We start from the raw sequence: 14,833 nt of genomic DNA, 5'->3' as shown, positions 1-14,833 counted from the left end.
CAAGAATATAACTACTATAATACTGCTCATATGTACAATATAACTACTATAATACCGTCCCCTATGTACAAGAATATAACTACTATAATATTGCCCCATATGTACAAGAATATAACTACTATAATACTGCCCCCTATGTACAATACTATAAAAGAATATAACTACTATAATACTTCCCCCTATGTACAAGAATATAGCTACTATAATACTGCCCCCTATGTACAAAAATATAACTACTATAATACTTCCCCCTATGTACAAGAATATAACTACTATAATACTTCCCCCTATGTACAAGGATATAACTACTATAATACTGCCCCTATGTACAAGAATATAACTCCTATAATACTGCTCCTATGTACAAGAATATAACTACTATAATACTGCTCCTATGTACAGGAATATAACTACTATAATACTGCCCTTATGTACAAGAATATAACGACTATAATACTGCCCCTATATACAAGAATATAACTACTATAATACTGCCCCTATGTACAAGAATATAACTACTATAATACTGCTCCTATGTACAAGAATATAACTACTATAACACTGCCCCTATGTACAAGAATATAACTACTATAATACTGCCCCTATGTACAAGAATATAACTACTATAATACTGCCCCCTATGTACAAGAATATAACTACTATAATACTTCCCCCTATGTACAAGAATATTACTACTGTAATACTGCCCCTATGTACAAGAATATAACTACTATAATACTGCCCCTATGTACAAGAATATAACTACTATAATACTGCCCCTATGTGTAAGAATATAACTACTATAATACTGCCCCTATGTACAAGAATATAACTACTATAATACTGCCCCTATGTACAAGAATATAACTACTATAATACTGCCCCTATGTGTAAGAATATAACTACTATAATACTGCCCCTATGTGTAAGAATAGAACTACTATAATACTGCCCCTATGTACAAGAATAGAACTACTATAATACTGCCCCTATGTACAAGAATATAACTACTATAATACTGCTCCCTATGTACAAGTATATAACTACTATAATACTGCCCCTATGTACAAGAATATAACTATTATAATACTGCTCCTATATACAAGAATATAACTACTATAATACTGCCCCTATGTACAAGAATATAACTGCTATAATACTGCCCCTATGTACAAGAATATAACTAATATAATACTGCTCCTATGTACAAGAATATAACTACTATAATACAGCCCGTCTTTTACATCATTACCACATTCCCGCCTGTAGGGGGCAGGTTGGTCCCCATGCCTGCAGGATGCCGATGCTCGTGGCTTCCTGGTTGCGGCTTCCTGCCTCCCTGTGGAGAGGATATAAATGGCTGCAGTGTGAATAGTCGGCGTGGGGGCCGCCCGGGTACGAGGATAAATTGGTCGCCTGCGTCTCCCACCATCCGGTCCCACGCACCATTATAGAAAGAACTCGCAGCAATCAGCGCCGGACGCTCGTCTGCGCTTTATGGGGAAAATTACAGCTCTGCGTTTCTATGGGAACTACAAGCACCGAGAGTCTGGAGCAGGGGCCAGGGGGCGAAGGGTTAATGCAGAACCCTCAAGGTCATACTGAAGTCACTACAGGATTAGATACACGGCTCAGCAGACAGCATCACACAGGAGAGGATTAGATACAGGGCTCAGCAGACAGTATCACACAGGAGAGGATTAGATACACGGCTCAGCAGACAGTATCACACAGGAGAGGATTAGATACACGGCTCAGCAGACAGTATCACACAGGAGAGGATTAGATACAGGGCTCAGCAGACGGTATCACACAGGATAGGATTAGATACACGGCTCAGCAGACAGTATCACACAGGATAGGATTAGATACACAGCTCAGCAGACAGTATCACACAGGATAGGATTAGATACACAGCTCAGCAGACAGCATCACACAGGATAGGATTAGATACACGGCTCAGCAGACAGTATCACACAGGATAGGATTAGATACACGGCTCAGCAGACAGTATCACACAGGATAGGATTAGATACACGGCTCAGCAGACAGTATCACACAGGAGAGGATTAGATTCACGGCTCAGCAGACAGTATCACACAGGAGAGGATTAGATACACGGCTCAGCAGACAGTATCACACAGGAGAGGATTAGATTCACGGCTCAGCAGACAGTATCACACAGGAGAGGATTAGATACACGGCTCAGCAGACAGTAACACACAGGAGAGGATTAGATACACGGCTCAGCAGACAGTATCACACAGGATAGGATTAGATACACGGCTCAGCAGACAGCATCACACAGGATAGGATTAGATACACAGCAGACAGTATCACACAGGAGAGGATTAGATACATGGCACAGCAGACAGCATCACACAGGAGAGGATTAGATACACGGCTCAGCAGACAGTATCACACAGGAGAGGATTAGATACACGGCTCAGCAGACAGTATCACACAGGAGAGGATTAGATACACGGCTCAGCAGACAGTATCACACAGGAGAGGATTAGATACACGGCTCAGCAGACAGTATCACACAGGATAGGATTAGATACACGGCTCAGCAGACGGTATCACACAGGATAGGATTAGATACACGGCTCAGCAGACAGTATCACACAGGATAGGATTAGATACACTGCTCAGCAGTCCGTATCACACAGGATAGGATTAGATACACGGCTCGGCATACGGTATCACACAGGATAGGATTAGATACACGGCTCGGCAGACGGTATCACACAGGAGAGGATTAGATACACGGCTCGGCAGACGGTATCACACAGGAGAGGATTAGATAAACGGCTCGGCAGACAGTATCACACAGGATAGGATTAGATACACGGCTCGGCAGTCGGTATCACACAGGAGAGGATTAGATACACGGCTCAGCAGACGGTATCACACAGGATAGGATTAGATACACAGCTCAGCAGACAGTATCACACAGGAGAGGATTAGATACACGGCTCAGCAGACAGTATCACACAGGATAGGATTAGATACACGGCTCAGCAGTCAGTATCACACAGGAGAGGATGAGATACACGGCTCAGCAGACGGTATCACACAGGAGAGGATTAGATACACGGCTCAGCAGACGGTATCACACAGGAGAGGATTAGATACACGGCTCAGCAGACGGTATCACACAGGAGAGGATTAGATACACGGCTCAGCAGACGGTATCACACAGGAGAGGATTAGATACACGGCTCAGCAGACAGTATCACACAGGAGAGGATTAGATACACGGCTCAGCAGACAGTATCACACAGGATAGGATTAGATACACGGCTCAGCAGTCAGTATCACACAGGAGAGGATTAGATACACGGCTCAGCAGACGGTATCACACAGGAGAGGATTAGATACACGGCTCAGCAGTCAGTATCACACAGGAGAGGATTAGATACACAGCTCAGCAGACAGTATCACACAGGAGAGGATTAGATACACGGCTCAGCAGTCAGTATCACACAGGAGAGGATTAGATACACGGCTCAGCAGACAGTATCACACAGGGTGGGATTAGATACACGGCTCAGCAGACGGTATCACACAGGAGAGGATTAGATACACGGCTCAGCAGACGGTATCACACAGGAGAGGATTAGATACACGGCTCAGCAGACAGTATCACACAGGAGAGGATTAGATACACGGCTCAGCAGACAGTATCACACAGGATAGGATTAGATACAGTGGTTCTTCTCATCTACCAATCACGTTCCCTCTTTCATACGTTCCTCAGCATGTGACTGTAAACAGTGATGTGATTGGCTTCTGTAGTGGCCGCAGAACAGATCACAGCCGCGGTCTCTATAGGAACCATAACTATGGCCGCTCCTTCCTGTCGGCGACAGCTGAGCCCTGAGCTCAGGTCGGTTGGTAGTTCCCATGGTAACCCTCGGACACGTGGCTTTCTGTTACAGTCGTTGATACGGCCATTTTGTTGTAGCTCACACCCTAGAGGCGGAGTATGAGAGCGGCTGCACCAGGAGTCAGGCAGGTTGCCGCCCGCTCACTGGGTACCAGAGGGGGCGCTGCAGTGCGGGGTGCTCAGACAGTGGTGGCAGGGGAGTGAGAGGAGCGGATAGAATACCGGGCGGGGCCCAGCCCTGGAGCATGATGCCCAGCCCTGGAGCATGATGGGAGGCCCATCCCCTGCGCACACAAGTCCCAGGATGCTTTGCACGGAGCTGCTCCTCCCCCTCTGTTCCCTCACTGTTTCTTTGAGGCCCCTTTGGGCTGTGTGTGGTGTAGGACTACAAGTCCCAGGAAAGAGTTTATTGTAGATGGTGACTACAGAAATAAATGACAGGCTAAGAACATCACCAGCTGCAGGGCATGCTGGGAGTTGTAGTTTTCCACCCCTGTTGACCAGGAGGGGTCGGTGCAGACATTGTGGTAGTGTAGGAGTCATGGAGACGGCAGCCATTCCTGATGTGACCGGTGTTTATTCGCCTCTCAGGTTGACGCCGCCATGTCCTGTCCGTTGTGTTTGGGGCTCCGCCTGTGCGTGCGCCATCACCCGCCTCTGGTCACCTTCCTCCTGTGTCTGGCCACGCTCGCCATCACCTTCCTGTGCTTCGGGCTCTACCTGCGCTCGTATCCGGTGACAGACGACGCATTTACTAAGGTAAAGAAGGAAAAATGACGACAAGCTTCTGAAAAACCAAATCCGACGATACTGCGCCAAACCCTCTCCTGTGAAACGTAGTCAGGTGACTCACTGACAGGGAGCAGAGGTCGTACACTGCGCTCAGTGACTCACTGACAGGGAGCAGAGGTCGTACACTGCGCTCAGTGACTCACTGACAGGGAGCAGAGGTCGTACACTGCGCTCAGTGACTCACTGACGGAGCAGAGGTCATACACTGCGCTCAGTGACTCACTGACAGGGAGCAGAGGTCGTACACTGCGCTCAGTGACTCACTGACGGAGCAGAGGTCGTACACTTCCTCAGTGACTCACTGACAGGGAGCAGAGGTCGTACACTGCGCTCAGTGACTCACTGACAGGGAGCAGAGGTCGTACACTGCGCTCAGTGACTCACTGACAGGGAGCAGAGGTCGTACACTGCGCTCAGTGACTCACTGACGGAGCAGAGGTCGTACACTGCGCTCAGTGACTCACTGACAGGGAGCAGAGGTCGTACACTGCGCTCAGTGACTCACTGACGGAGCAGAGGTCGTACACTGCGCTCAGTGACTCACTGACAGGGAGCACAGGTCGTACACTGCGCTCAGTGACTCACTGACAGGGAGCAGAGGTCGTACACTGTGCTCGCTGATTCACTGACAGGGAGCAGAGGTCGTACACTGCGCTCAGTGACAGGGAGCAGAGGTCGTACACTGCGCTCAGTGACTCACTGACGGAGCAGAGGTCGTACGCTGCGCTCGGTGACTCACTGACAGGGAGCAGAGGTCGTACACTGCGCTCAGTGACTCACTGACAGGGAGCAGAGGTCCTACACTGCGCTCAGTGACTCACTGACAGGGAGCAGAGGTCCTACACTGCGCTCAGTGACTCACTGACAGGGAGCAGAGGTCGTACACTGCGCTCGCTGATTCACTGACAGGGAGCAGAGGTCGTACACTGCGCTCGCTGATTCACTGACAGGGAGCAGAAGTCGTACACTGCGCTCGCTGATTCACTGACAGGGAGCAGAGGTCGTACACTGCGCTCGCTGATTCACTGACAGTGAGCAGAGGTCGTACACTGCGCTCAGTGACTCACTGACAGGGAGCAGAGGTCGTACGCTGCGCTCAGTGACTCACTGACAGGGAGCAGAGGTCGTACGCTGCGCTCAGTGACTCACTGACAGGGAGCAGAGGTCGTACACTGCGCTCAGTGACTCACTGACAGGGAGCAGAGGTCATACACTGCGCTCAGTGATTCACTGACAGGGAGCAGAGGTCGTACACTGCGCTCAGTGATTCACTGACAGGGAGCAGAGGTCGTACACTGCGCTCAGTGATTCACTGACAGGAAGCAGAGGTCGTACACTGCGCTCAGTGATTCACTGACAGGGAGCAGAGGTCGTACACTGCGCTCGCTGACTGCCTCTTCTCTTTATTTTTTCAGGATTTTGACACCGTCCTTCAGACGCTGAGCGCCCGTCCCATCTGTCCGCAGCACAATGTCACCGGCCTCCCGACCTCGCGTCCTTCAGCCCTGGACCACGAGGATCACGATGATGTGTCCGTGTTGGCCGACGTCACTCTGACACCATCAGGGAACCACAGTGGCCTGCGGATACGGACGACAGCCGGCCAGCTCGGGATAAGAGGTCAGCGGGGAGCCGAGAGGTCACTATCCTCACCACTACCACCATCATCATTACTACCACCACTATCCACACCACCACCATCATCATTACTACCACCACTATCCTCACCACCACCATCATCATTACTTCCACCACTATCCTCACCACCACCATCATTACTACCACCACTATCCTCACCACCACGAACATCATCATTATTACTACCACCACTATCCTCACCACCACCATCATTACTACCACCACTATCCTCACCACCACCACCATCATCATCATTATTACTACCACCACTATCCTCACCACCACCATCATCATTATTACTACCACCACTATCCTCACCACCGTCATCATCATTACTACCACCACTATTGTGACCACCACCATCATCATAACTACCACTACTATCCTCACCACCACCATCATCATCATTACTACCACCACTATCCTCACCACCACCATCATCATTAGTGCCACCACTATCCTCATCATCTTTACTATCTCCACTATCCACACCACCATCATTACTACTACCACCACTTTCCTCACCACCACCATCATCATTACTACCACCACTTTCCTCACCGCCACCATCATCATTATTACTACCACCACTATCCTCACCACCACCATCATCATTATTACTACCACCACTATCCTCACCACCACCATCATCATTATTACTACCACCACTATCCTCACCATCATCATCATCATTACTATCACCACTATATCCTCACCACCATCATTACTACCACCTCTATCCTCACCACCATCATCATCATTACTGCCACCACCATCATCATTACTACCACCTCTATCCTCACCACCACCACCATCATTACTACCACCACTATCCTCACCACCACCATCATCATTACTACCACCACTATCCTCACCATCATCCTCATTACTATCACCATTATCCTCACCACCATCATCATTACTACCACCAATATCCTCACCAACACCATCATCATTACTACCACCACTATCCTCACCGCCACCATCATCATTACTACCACCACTATCTTCACCACCATCATCATTACTACCACCACTATCCTCACCACCACCATCATTACTACCACCACTATCCTCACCATCATCATCATCATTACTATCACCACTATCCTCACCACCATCATCATTACTACCACCTCTATCCTCACCACCACCATCATCATCATTACTACCACCTTCATCCTCACCACCACCATCATCATCATTACTGCCACCACTATCCTCACCACCACCATCATCATCATTACTGCCACCACTATCCTCATCAACACCATCATAATTACTACCACCACTATCATCATCATTACTACCACCACTATCCTCAGCACGATCATCATTACTACCACCACTATCCTCACCACCACCATCACTATCATTACTACCACCACTATCCTCATCAACACCATCATAATTACTACCACCACTATCATCATCATTACTACCACCACTATCCTCACCACCATCATCATTACTACCACCTCTATCCTCACCACCACCATCATTACTACCACCTCTATCCTCACCACCACCATCATCATTACTACCACCATTATCCTCACCACCATCATCATCATCATTACTACCATCACTATTCTCATCACCACCATCATAATTACTACCACCACTATCATCATCATTACTACCACCACTATCCTCACCACCATCATCATTACTACCACCACTATCCTCACCACCATCATCATTACTACCACCTCTATCCTCACCACCATCATCATTACTACCACCTCTATCCTCACCACCAACATCATTACTACCACCTCTATCCTCACCACCAACATCATCATTACTACCACCATTATCCTCACCACCATCATAATCATCATTACTACCATCACTATTCTCATCACCACCATCATAATTACTACCACCACTATCATCATCATTACTACCACCACTATCCTCACCACTATCATCATTACTACCACCACTATCCTCACCACCACCACCACCATCATCATTACTACCACCACTATCCTCACCACCACCACCATCATCATTACTACCACCACTATCCTCACCACCACCATCATCATTACTACCACCACTATCCTCACCACCACCATCATCATTACTACCATCACTATTCTCATCACCACCATCATAATTACTACCACCACTATCATCATCATTACTTCCACCACTATCCTCACCACCATCATCATTACTACCACCACTATCCTCACCACCATCATCATTACTACCACCACTATCCTCACCACCATCATCATTACTACCACCACTATTCTCACCACCACCACCATCATCATTACTACCACCACTATCCTCACCACCACCACCATCATCATTACTACCACCACTATTCTCACCACCACCATCATCATTACTACCACCACTATCCTCACCACCACCATCATCATTACTACCACCACTATCCTCAGCACCATCATCATCATTCCTATCACCACTATCCTCACCACAACCATCATTACTACCACCGCTATCCTCCCCACCGTCATCATTACTACCACCACTATCCTCCCCACCGTCATCATTACTACCACCACTATCCTCACCATCATCATCATTACTATCGCCACTATCCTCACCACCACCACCATCATCATTACTACCACCACTATTCTCACCACCACCATCATCATTACTACCACCACTATCCTCAGCACCACCACCATCATCATCATTCCTATCACCACTATCCTCACCACAACCATAATTACTACCACCGCTATCCTCCCCACCGTCATCATTACTACCACCACTATCCTCACCATCATCATCATTACTATCGCCACTATCCTCACCACCACCATCATCATTACTACCACCACTATCCTCACCACCACCATCATTACTACCACCACTATCCTCACCACTACCATCATCATTACTATCACCACTATCCTCACCACCACCATCATCATCATTACTACCACCACTATCCTCACCACCGTCATCATTACTACCATCTCTATCCTCACCATCATCATTACTACCACCACTATCCTCCCCACCGACATTATTACTACCACCTCTATCCTCACCACCACCGTCATCATTACTACTCCCACTATCCTCACCACCGTCATCATTTCTACCACCACTATACTCACCACCGTCATCATTACTACCATCTCTATCTTCACCATCACCATCATCATTACTACCACCACTATCCTCACCATCATCATTACTACCACCACTATCCTCACCACCACCACCATCATTACTACCACCTCTATCCTCACCACCACCATCATCATTACTACCACCACTATCCTCACCACCGTCATCATTACTACCACCTCTGTCCTCACCACCGTCATCATTACTACCACCTCTATACTCACCACCGTCATCATTACTACCACCACTATCCTCACCACCACCATCATCATCATTATTACTACCACCACTATCCTCACCAGCATCATTACTACCACCACTATCCTCACCACCACCATCATCATCATTACTGCCACCACTATCCTCACCACCCCCATCATCATTACTACCACCTCTATACTCACCACCGTCATCATTACTACCACCTCTGTCCTCACCACCGTCATCATTACTACCACCACTATCCTCACCACCATCATCATTACTACCACCACTATCCTCACCACCATCATCATTACTACCACCACTATCCTCACCACCATCATCATTACTACCACCACTATCCTCACCACCACCATCATCATTACTACCACCATTATCCTCACCACCATCATCATCATCATTACTACCATCACTATTCTCATCACCACCATCATAATTACTACCACCACTATCATCATCATTACTACCACCACTATCCTCACCACCATCATCATTACTACCACCATTATCCTCACCACCATCATCATTACTACCACCACTATCCTCACCACCACCACCACCATCATCATTACTACCACCACTATCCTCACCACCACCACCATCATCATTACTACCACCACTATCCTCACCACCACCATCATCATTACTACCACCACTATCCTCACCACCACCATCATCATTACTACCACCACTATCCAGAGCACCACCACCATCATCATCATTACGATCACCACTATCCTCACCACAACCATCATTACTACCACCACTATCCTCCCCACCGTCATCATTACTACCACCACTGTCCTCCACACCGTCATCAGTACTACCACCACTATCCTCACCATCATCATCATCATTACTATCACCACTATCCTCACCACCACCATCATCATTACTACCACCACTATCCTCACCACCCCCATCATTACTACCACCACTATCCTCACCACCACCATCATCATTACTATCACCACTATCCTCACCACCACCGTCATCATTACTACCACTACTATCCTCACCACCGTCATCATTACTACCATCTCTATCCTCACCATCATCATTACTACCACCACTATCCTCCCCACCGTCATCATTACTACCACCTCTATCCTCACCATCACCACCATCATCATTACTACCCCCACTATCCTCACCACCGTCATCATTTCTACCACCACTATCCTCACCACCGTCATCATTACTACCATCTCTATCCTCACCATCATCATTACTACCACCACTATCCTCACCACCACTATCATCATTACTACCACCACTATCCTCATCACCAGCATCATTACTACCACCACTATCCTCACCACCATCATCATCATTACTACCACCACTATCCTCACCACCACCATCATTATTACTACCACCTCTATACTCACCACCGTCATCATTACTACCACCTCTGTCCTCACCACCGTCATCATTACTACCACCACTATCCTCACCACCGTCATGTCTTTGCCCCGAAGTTGTGACGATTGGTGGCAGCGCTTATTCTTCTGGCTCCCCCATCACTGACCCGCGTCTCTGCATTGTTTTCCCCCAGATCCGGGCACAGACTGCCCCCTGCTGGTCACAGTCGCCCCCAGCTGGGGGTCCACACAGTGTAATGACAGTGACTCCGTTTGCTCCGGGAAGGTGTGTGTGATAGTGACCGGCCCACGGTCCGTATTGCCTCAGACGTGGTGAGTGCCGCTCAGGCGGCGGTGCTCGGCCTCCTACATGTGCCTGTAGGTAGAGATTATGGGATGCCGCTGTCCTGCCCCTGCTGCTGCTTCCATGGAGATAAGTGGAGCCGATGTGTTTGCAGCCGCTTATCTCCCCCGCTTACATAACCCGTGTTATATACTGTACGTCCCCAGTAGCTCCTCAGACACTGTGCACACTCACTACTGACCATCTCCACGCAGGTCGTCCTTCCAGTGCTCTGCAGTGACGCCCGGCTCATACCAGCTGCCTCCAGAACTGTATGTGGGGGGAGAAGGACACTGGTGTCACCTCCGAGTGTTACAGTCTGAAGTACAGAGGAGACCCAGCGCTGAAAGCCAAGATGTCCGCGGTGAGACGCTGCTCATGGACACACGGGGGAGGGGGGGCAGGACAGTGACACTGACACTGGGGGTACAGGATGATGACACTGACACTCGGGGTGCAGGGTAATGACACTCGGGGTACAGGATGATGATGCTGACACTCGGGGGTGCAGGATAATGACACTCGAGGTACAGGCAGGGCCGGCGTCCGCACCCGGGCAAGTGCCGGGGCCCTGAGCAGGCGGGGGGCCCACTCGCGGTCGCGCACCCCGCCGGGCTATGGGCGGAGGAGAGCGGTGGCAGCGCCCGCCCTTCTCCGCCGCTTGCTCAGGGCCCGGCAGCCGGATACTTACCTCTCCCCGTGCCTCCGCAGATTCGCTGTCTTCCTGCTGTGCGCTCCCTGTGACATCTCAGGTCAGAGGGCGCGGTGACGTCTTTCCACCGCACCCTCCCCTGAGCCATCACAGCGCAAAGCGGGACGACACCGGCGACGCGGGAGTCCAGACCTGAGCAGCGGCAGCAAGTGAGAAGTGAGGTGAGTATTTGATTTTTTTTTTTTAATGTATTGAGGCATGGGGCAATATATGGGGGGGGAGAGTGACATCCTGCATGGGGCATTATATGGGGGGGGTGACATGCTGCATGGGGCAATATATGGGGGGGGGTGACATGCTGCATGGGGCATTATATGGGGGGGGTGACATGCTGCATGGGGCATTATATGGGGGGAGGGTGACATGCTGCATGGGGCATTATATGGGGGGGAGGGTGACATGCTGCATGGGGCAATATATGGGGGGGGAGAGTGACATCCTGCATGGGGCATTATATGGGGGGGTGACATGCTGCATGGGGCAATATATGGGGGGGGGTGACATGCTGCATGGGGCATTATATGGGGGGGTGACATGCTGCATGGGGCATTATATGGGGGGGAGGGTGACATGCTGCATGGGGCAATATATGGGGGGGAGAGTGACATCCTGCATGGGGCATTATATGGGGGGGTGACATGCTGCATGGGGCATTATATGGGGGGGAGGGTGACATCCTGCATGGGGCATTATATGGGGGGAGGGTGACATGCTGCATGGGGCATTATATGGGGGAGAGGTGACATGCTGCATGGGGCAATATATGGGGGGGTGACATGCTGCATGGGGCATTATATGGGGGGGTGACATGCTGCATGGGGCATTATATGGGGGGGAGGGTGACATCCTGCATGGGGCATTATATGGGGGGAGGGTGACATGCTGCATGGGGCATTATATGGGGGGAGAGGTGACATGCTGCATGGGGCATTATATGGGGGGAGGGTGACATGCTGCATGGGGCATTATATGGGGGGGGTGACATGCTGCATGAGGCATTATATGGGGGGAGGGTGACATCCTGCATGGGGCATTATATGGGGGGGAGGGTGACATGCTGCATGGGGCATTATATGGGGGGGAGAGTGACATCCTGCATGGGGCATTATATGGGGGGAGAGTGACATCCTGCATGGGGCATTGTATGGGGGGGAGAGTGACATCCTGCATGGGGCATTATATGGGGGGGGTGACATGCTGCATGGGGCAATATATGGGGGGGGGTGACATGCTGCATGGGGCATTATATGGGGGGAGGGTGACATCCTGCATGGGGCATTATATGGGGGGAGGTGACATGCTGCATGGGGCATTATATGGGGGGGGGGTGACATGCTGCATGGGGCATTATATGGGGGGGGTGACATGCTGCATGGGGCATTATATGGGGGGGAGGGTGACATCCTGCATGGGGCATTATATGGGGGGAGGGTGACATGCTGCATGGGGCATTATATGGGGGGAGGGTGACATGCTGCATGGGGCATTATATGGGGGGGGGTGACATGCTGCATGGGGCATTATATGGGGGGGGAGGGTGACATCCTGCATGGGGCATTATATGGGGGGGAGGGTGACATGCTTCATGGGGCATTATATGGGGGTGGTGACATGCTGCATGGGGCATTATATGGGGGGGAGGGTGACATGCTGCATGGGGCAGTATAAAGAGAAGGGGGGGGGGGTGACATCCTGCATGGGGCAGTATAAAGAGAAGGGGGGGGTGACATGCTGCATGGGGCATTATATGGGGGGGGTGACATGCTGCATGGGGCATTATATGGGGGGGTGACATGCTGCATGAGGCAGTATAAAGAGAAGGGGGGGTGACATGCTGCATGGGGCATTATATGGGGGGAGGGTGACATCCTGCATGGGGCATTATATGGGGGGGGTGACATGCTGCTTGGGGCATTATATGGGGGGGTGACATCCTGCATGGGGCATTATATGGGGGGGGGGTGACATGCTGCATGGGGCATTATATGGGGGGGGGTGACATGCTGCATGGGGCATTATATGGGGGGGGTGACATCCTGCATGGGGCATTATATGGGGGGGGGTGACATGCTGCATGGGGCATTATATGGGGGGGGTGACATGCTGCATGGGGCATTATTATGGGGGAGGGTGACATGCTGCATGGGGCATTATATGGGGGAGGGTGACATGCTGCATGGGGCATTATATGGGGGAGGGTGACATGCTGCATGGGGCATTATATGGGGGGGTGACATGCTGCATGGGGCATTATATGGGGAGGGTGACATGCTGCATGGGGCATTATATGGGGGGGGTGACATGCTGCATGGGGCATTATATGGGGGAGGGTGACATGCTGCATGGGGCATTATATGGGGGAGGGTGACATGCTGCATGGGGCATTATATGGGGGGGGGGTGACATCCTGCATGGGGCATTATATGGGGGGGGTGACATGCTGCATGGGGCATTATATGGGGGGGGTGTGACATGCTGCATGGGGCATTATATGGGGGGGGTGACATGCTGCATGGGGCATTATATGGGGGGGGTGACATGCTGCATGGGGCATTATATGGGGGAGGGTGACATGCTGCATGGGGCATTATATGGGGGAGGGTGACATGCTGCATGGGGCATTATATGGGGGGGGGGTGACATGCTGCATGGGGCATTATATGGGGGGGGGGTGACATCCTGCATGGGGCATTATATGGGGGGGGTGTGACATGCTGCATGGGGCATTATATGGGGGGGGGAGG

The 14,833-nt window shown here is 50.3% G+C and overlaps 1 protein-coding gene across 1 annotated transcript in view; it reads left to right on the top strand.

Moving 5' to 3' along the window:
* Positions 1 to 3,929: 3,929 nt before the first annotated feature.
* The window catches only part of TMEM219 (transmembrane protein 219), a 16,693-nt gene continuing 5,789 nt past the window's right edge, over positions 3,930 to 14,833 (top strand). The window contains 6 exon segments of the mRNA XM_073646031.1: positions 3,930 to 4,040; positions 4,484 to 4,651; positions 6,100 to 6,304; positions 11,229 to 11,367; positions 11,593 to 11,656; positions 11,658 to 11,741. Coding sequence (XP_073502132.1) covers positions 4,496 to 4,651; positions 6,100 to 6,304; positions 11,229 to 11,367; positions 11,593 to 11,656; positions 11,658 to 11,741 — 648 coding nt within the window. The 5' untranslated portion in view covers positions 3,930 to 4,040; positions 4,484 to 4,495.

This window comes from Phyllobates terribilis, unplaced genomic scaffold, assembly GCF_046119375.1.
Source record: "Phyllobates terribilis strain yellow unplaced genomic scaffold, ASM4611937v1 Scaffold_9__5_contigs__length_417890890, whole genome shotgun sequence".
In the NCBI taxonomy this organism is placed as follows: Eukaryota; Metazoa; Chordata; class Amphibia; order Anura; family Dendrobatidae; genus Phyllobates; species Phyllobates terribilis.
This window is presented reverse-complemented; position numbering and strand designations above follow the sequence as displayed.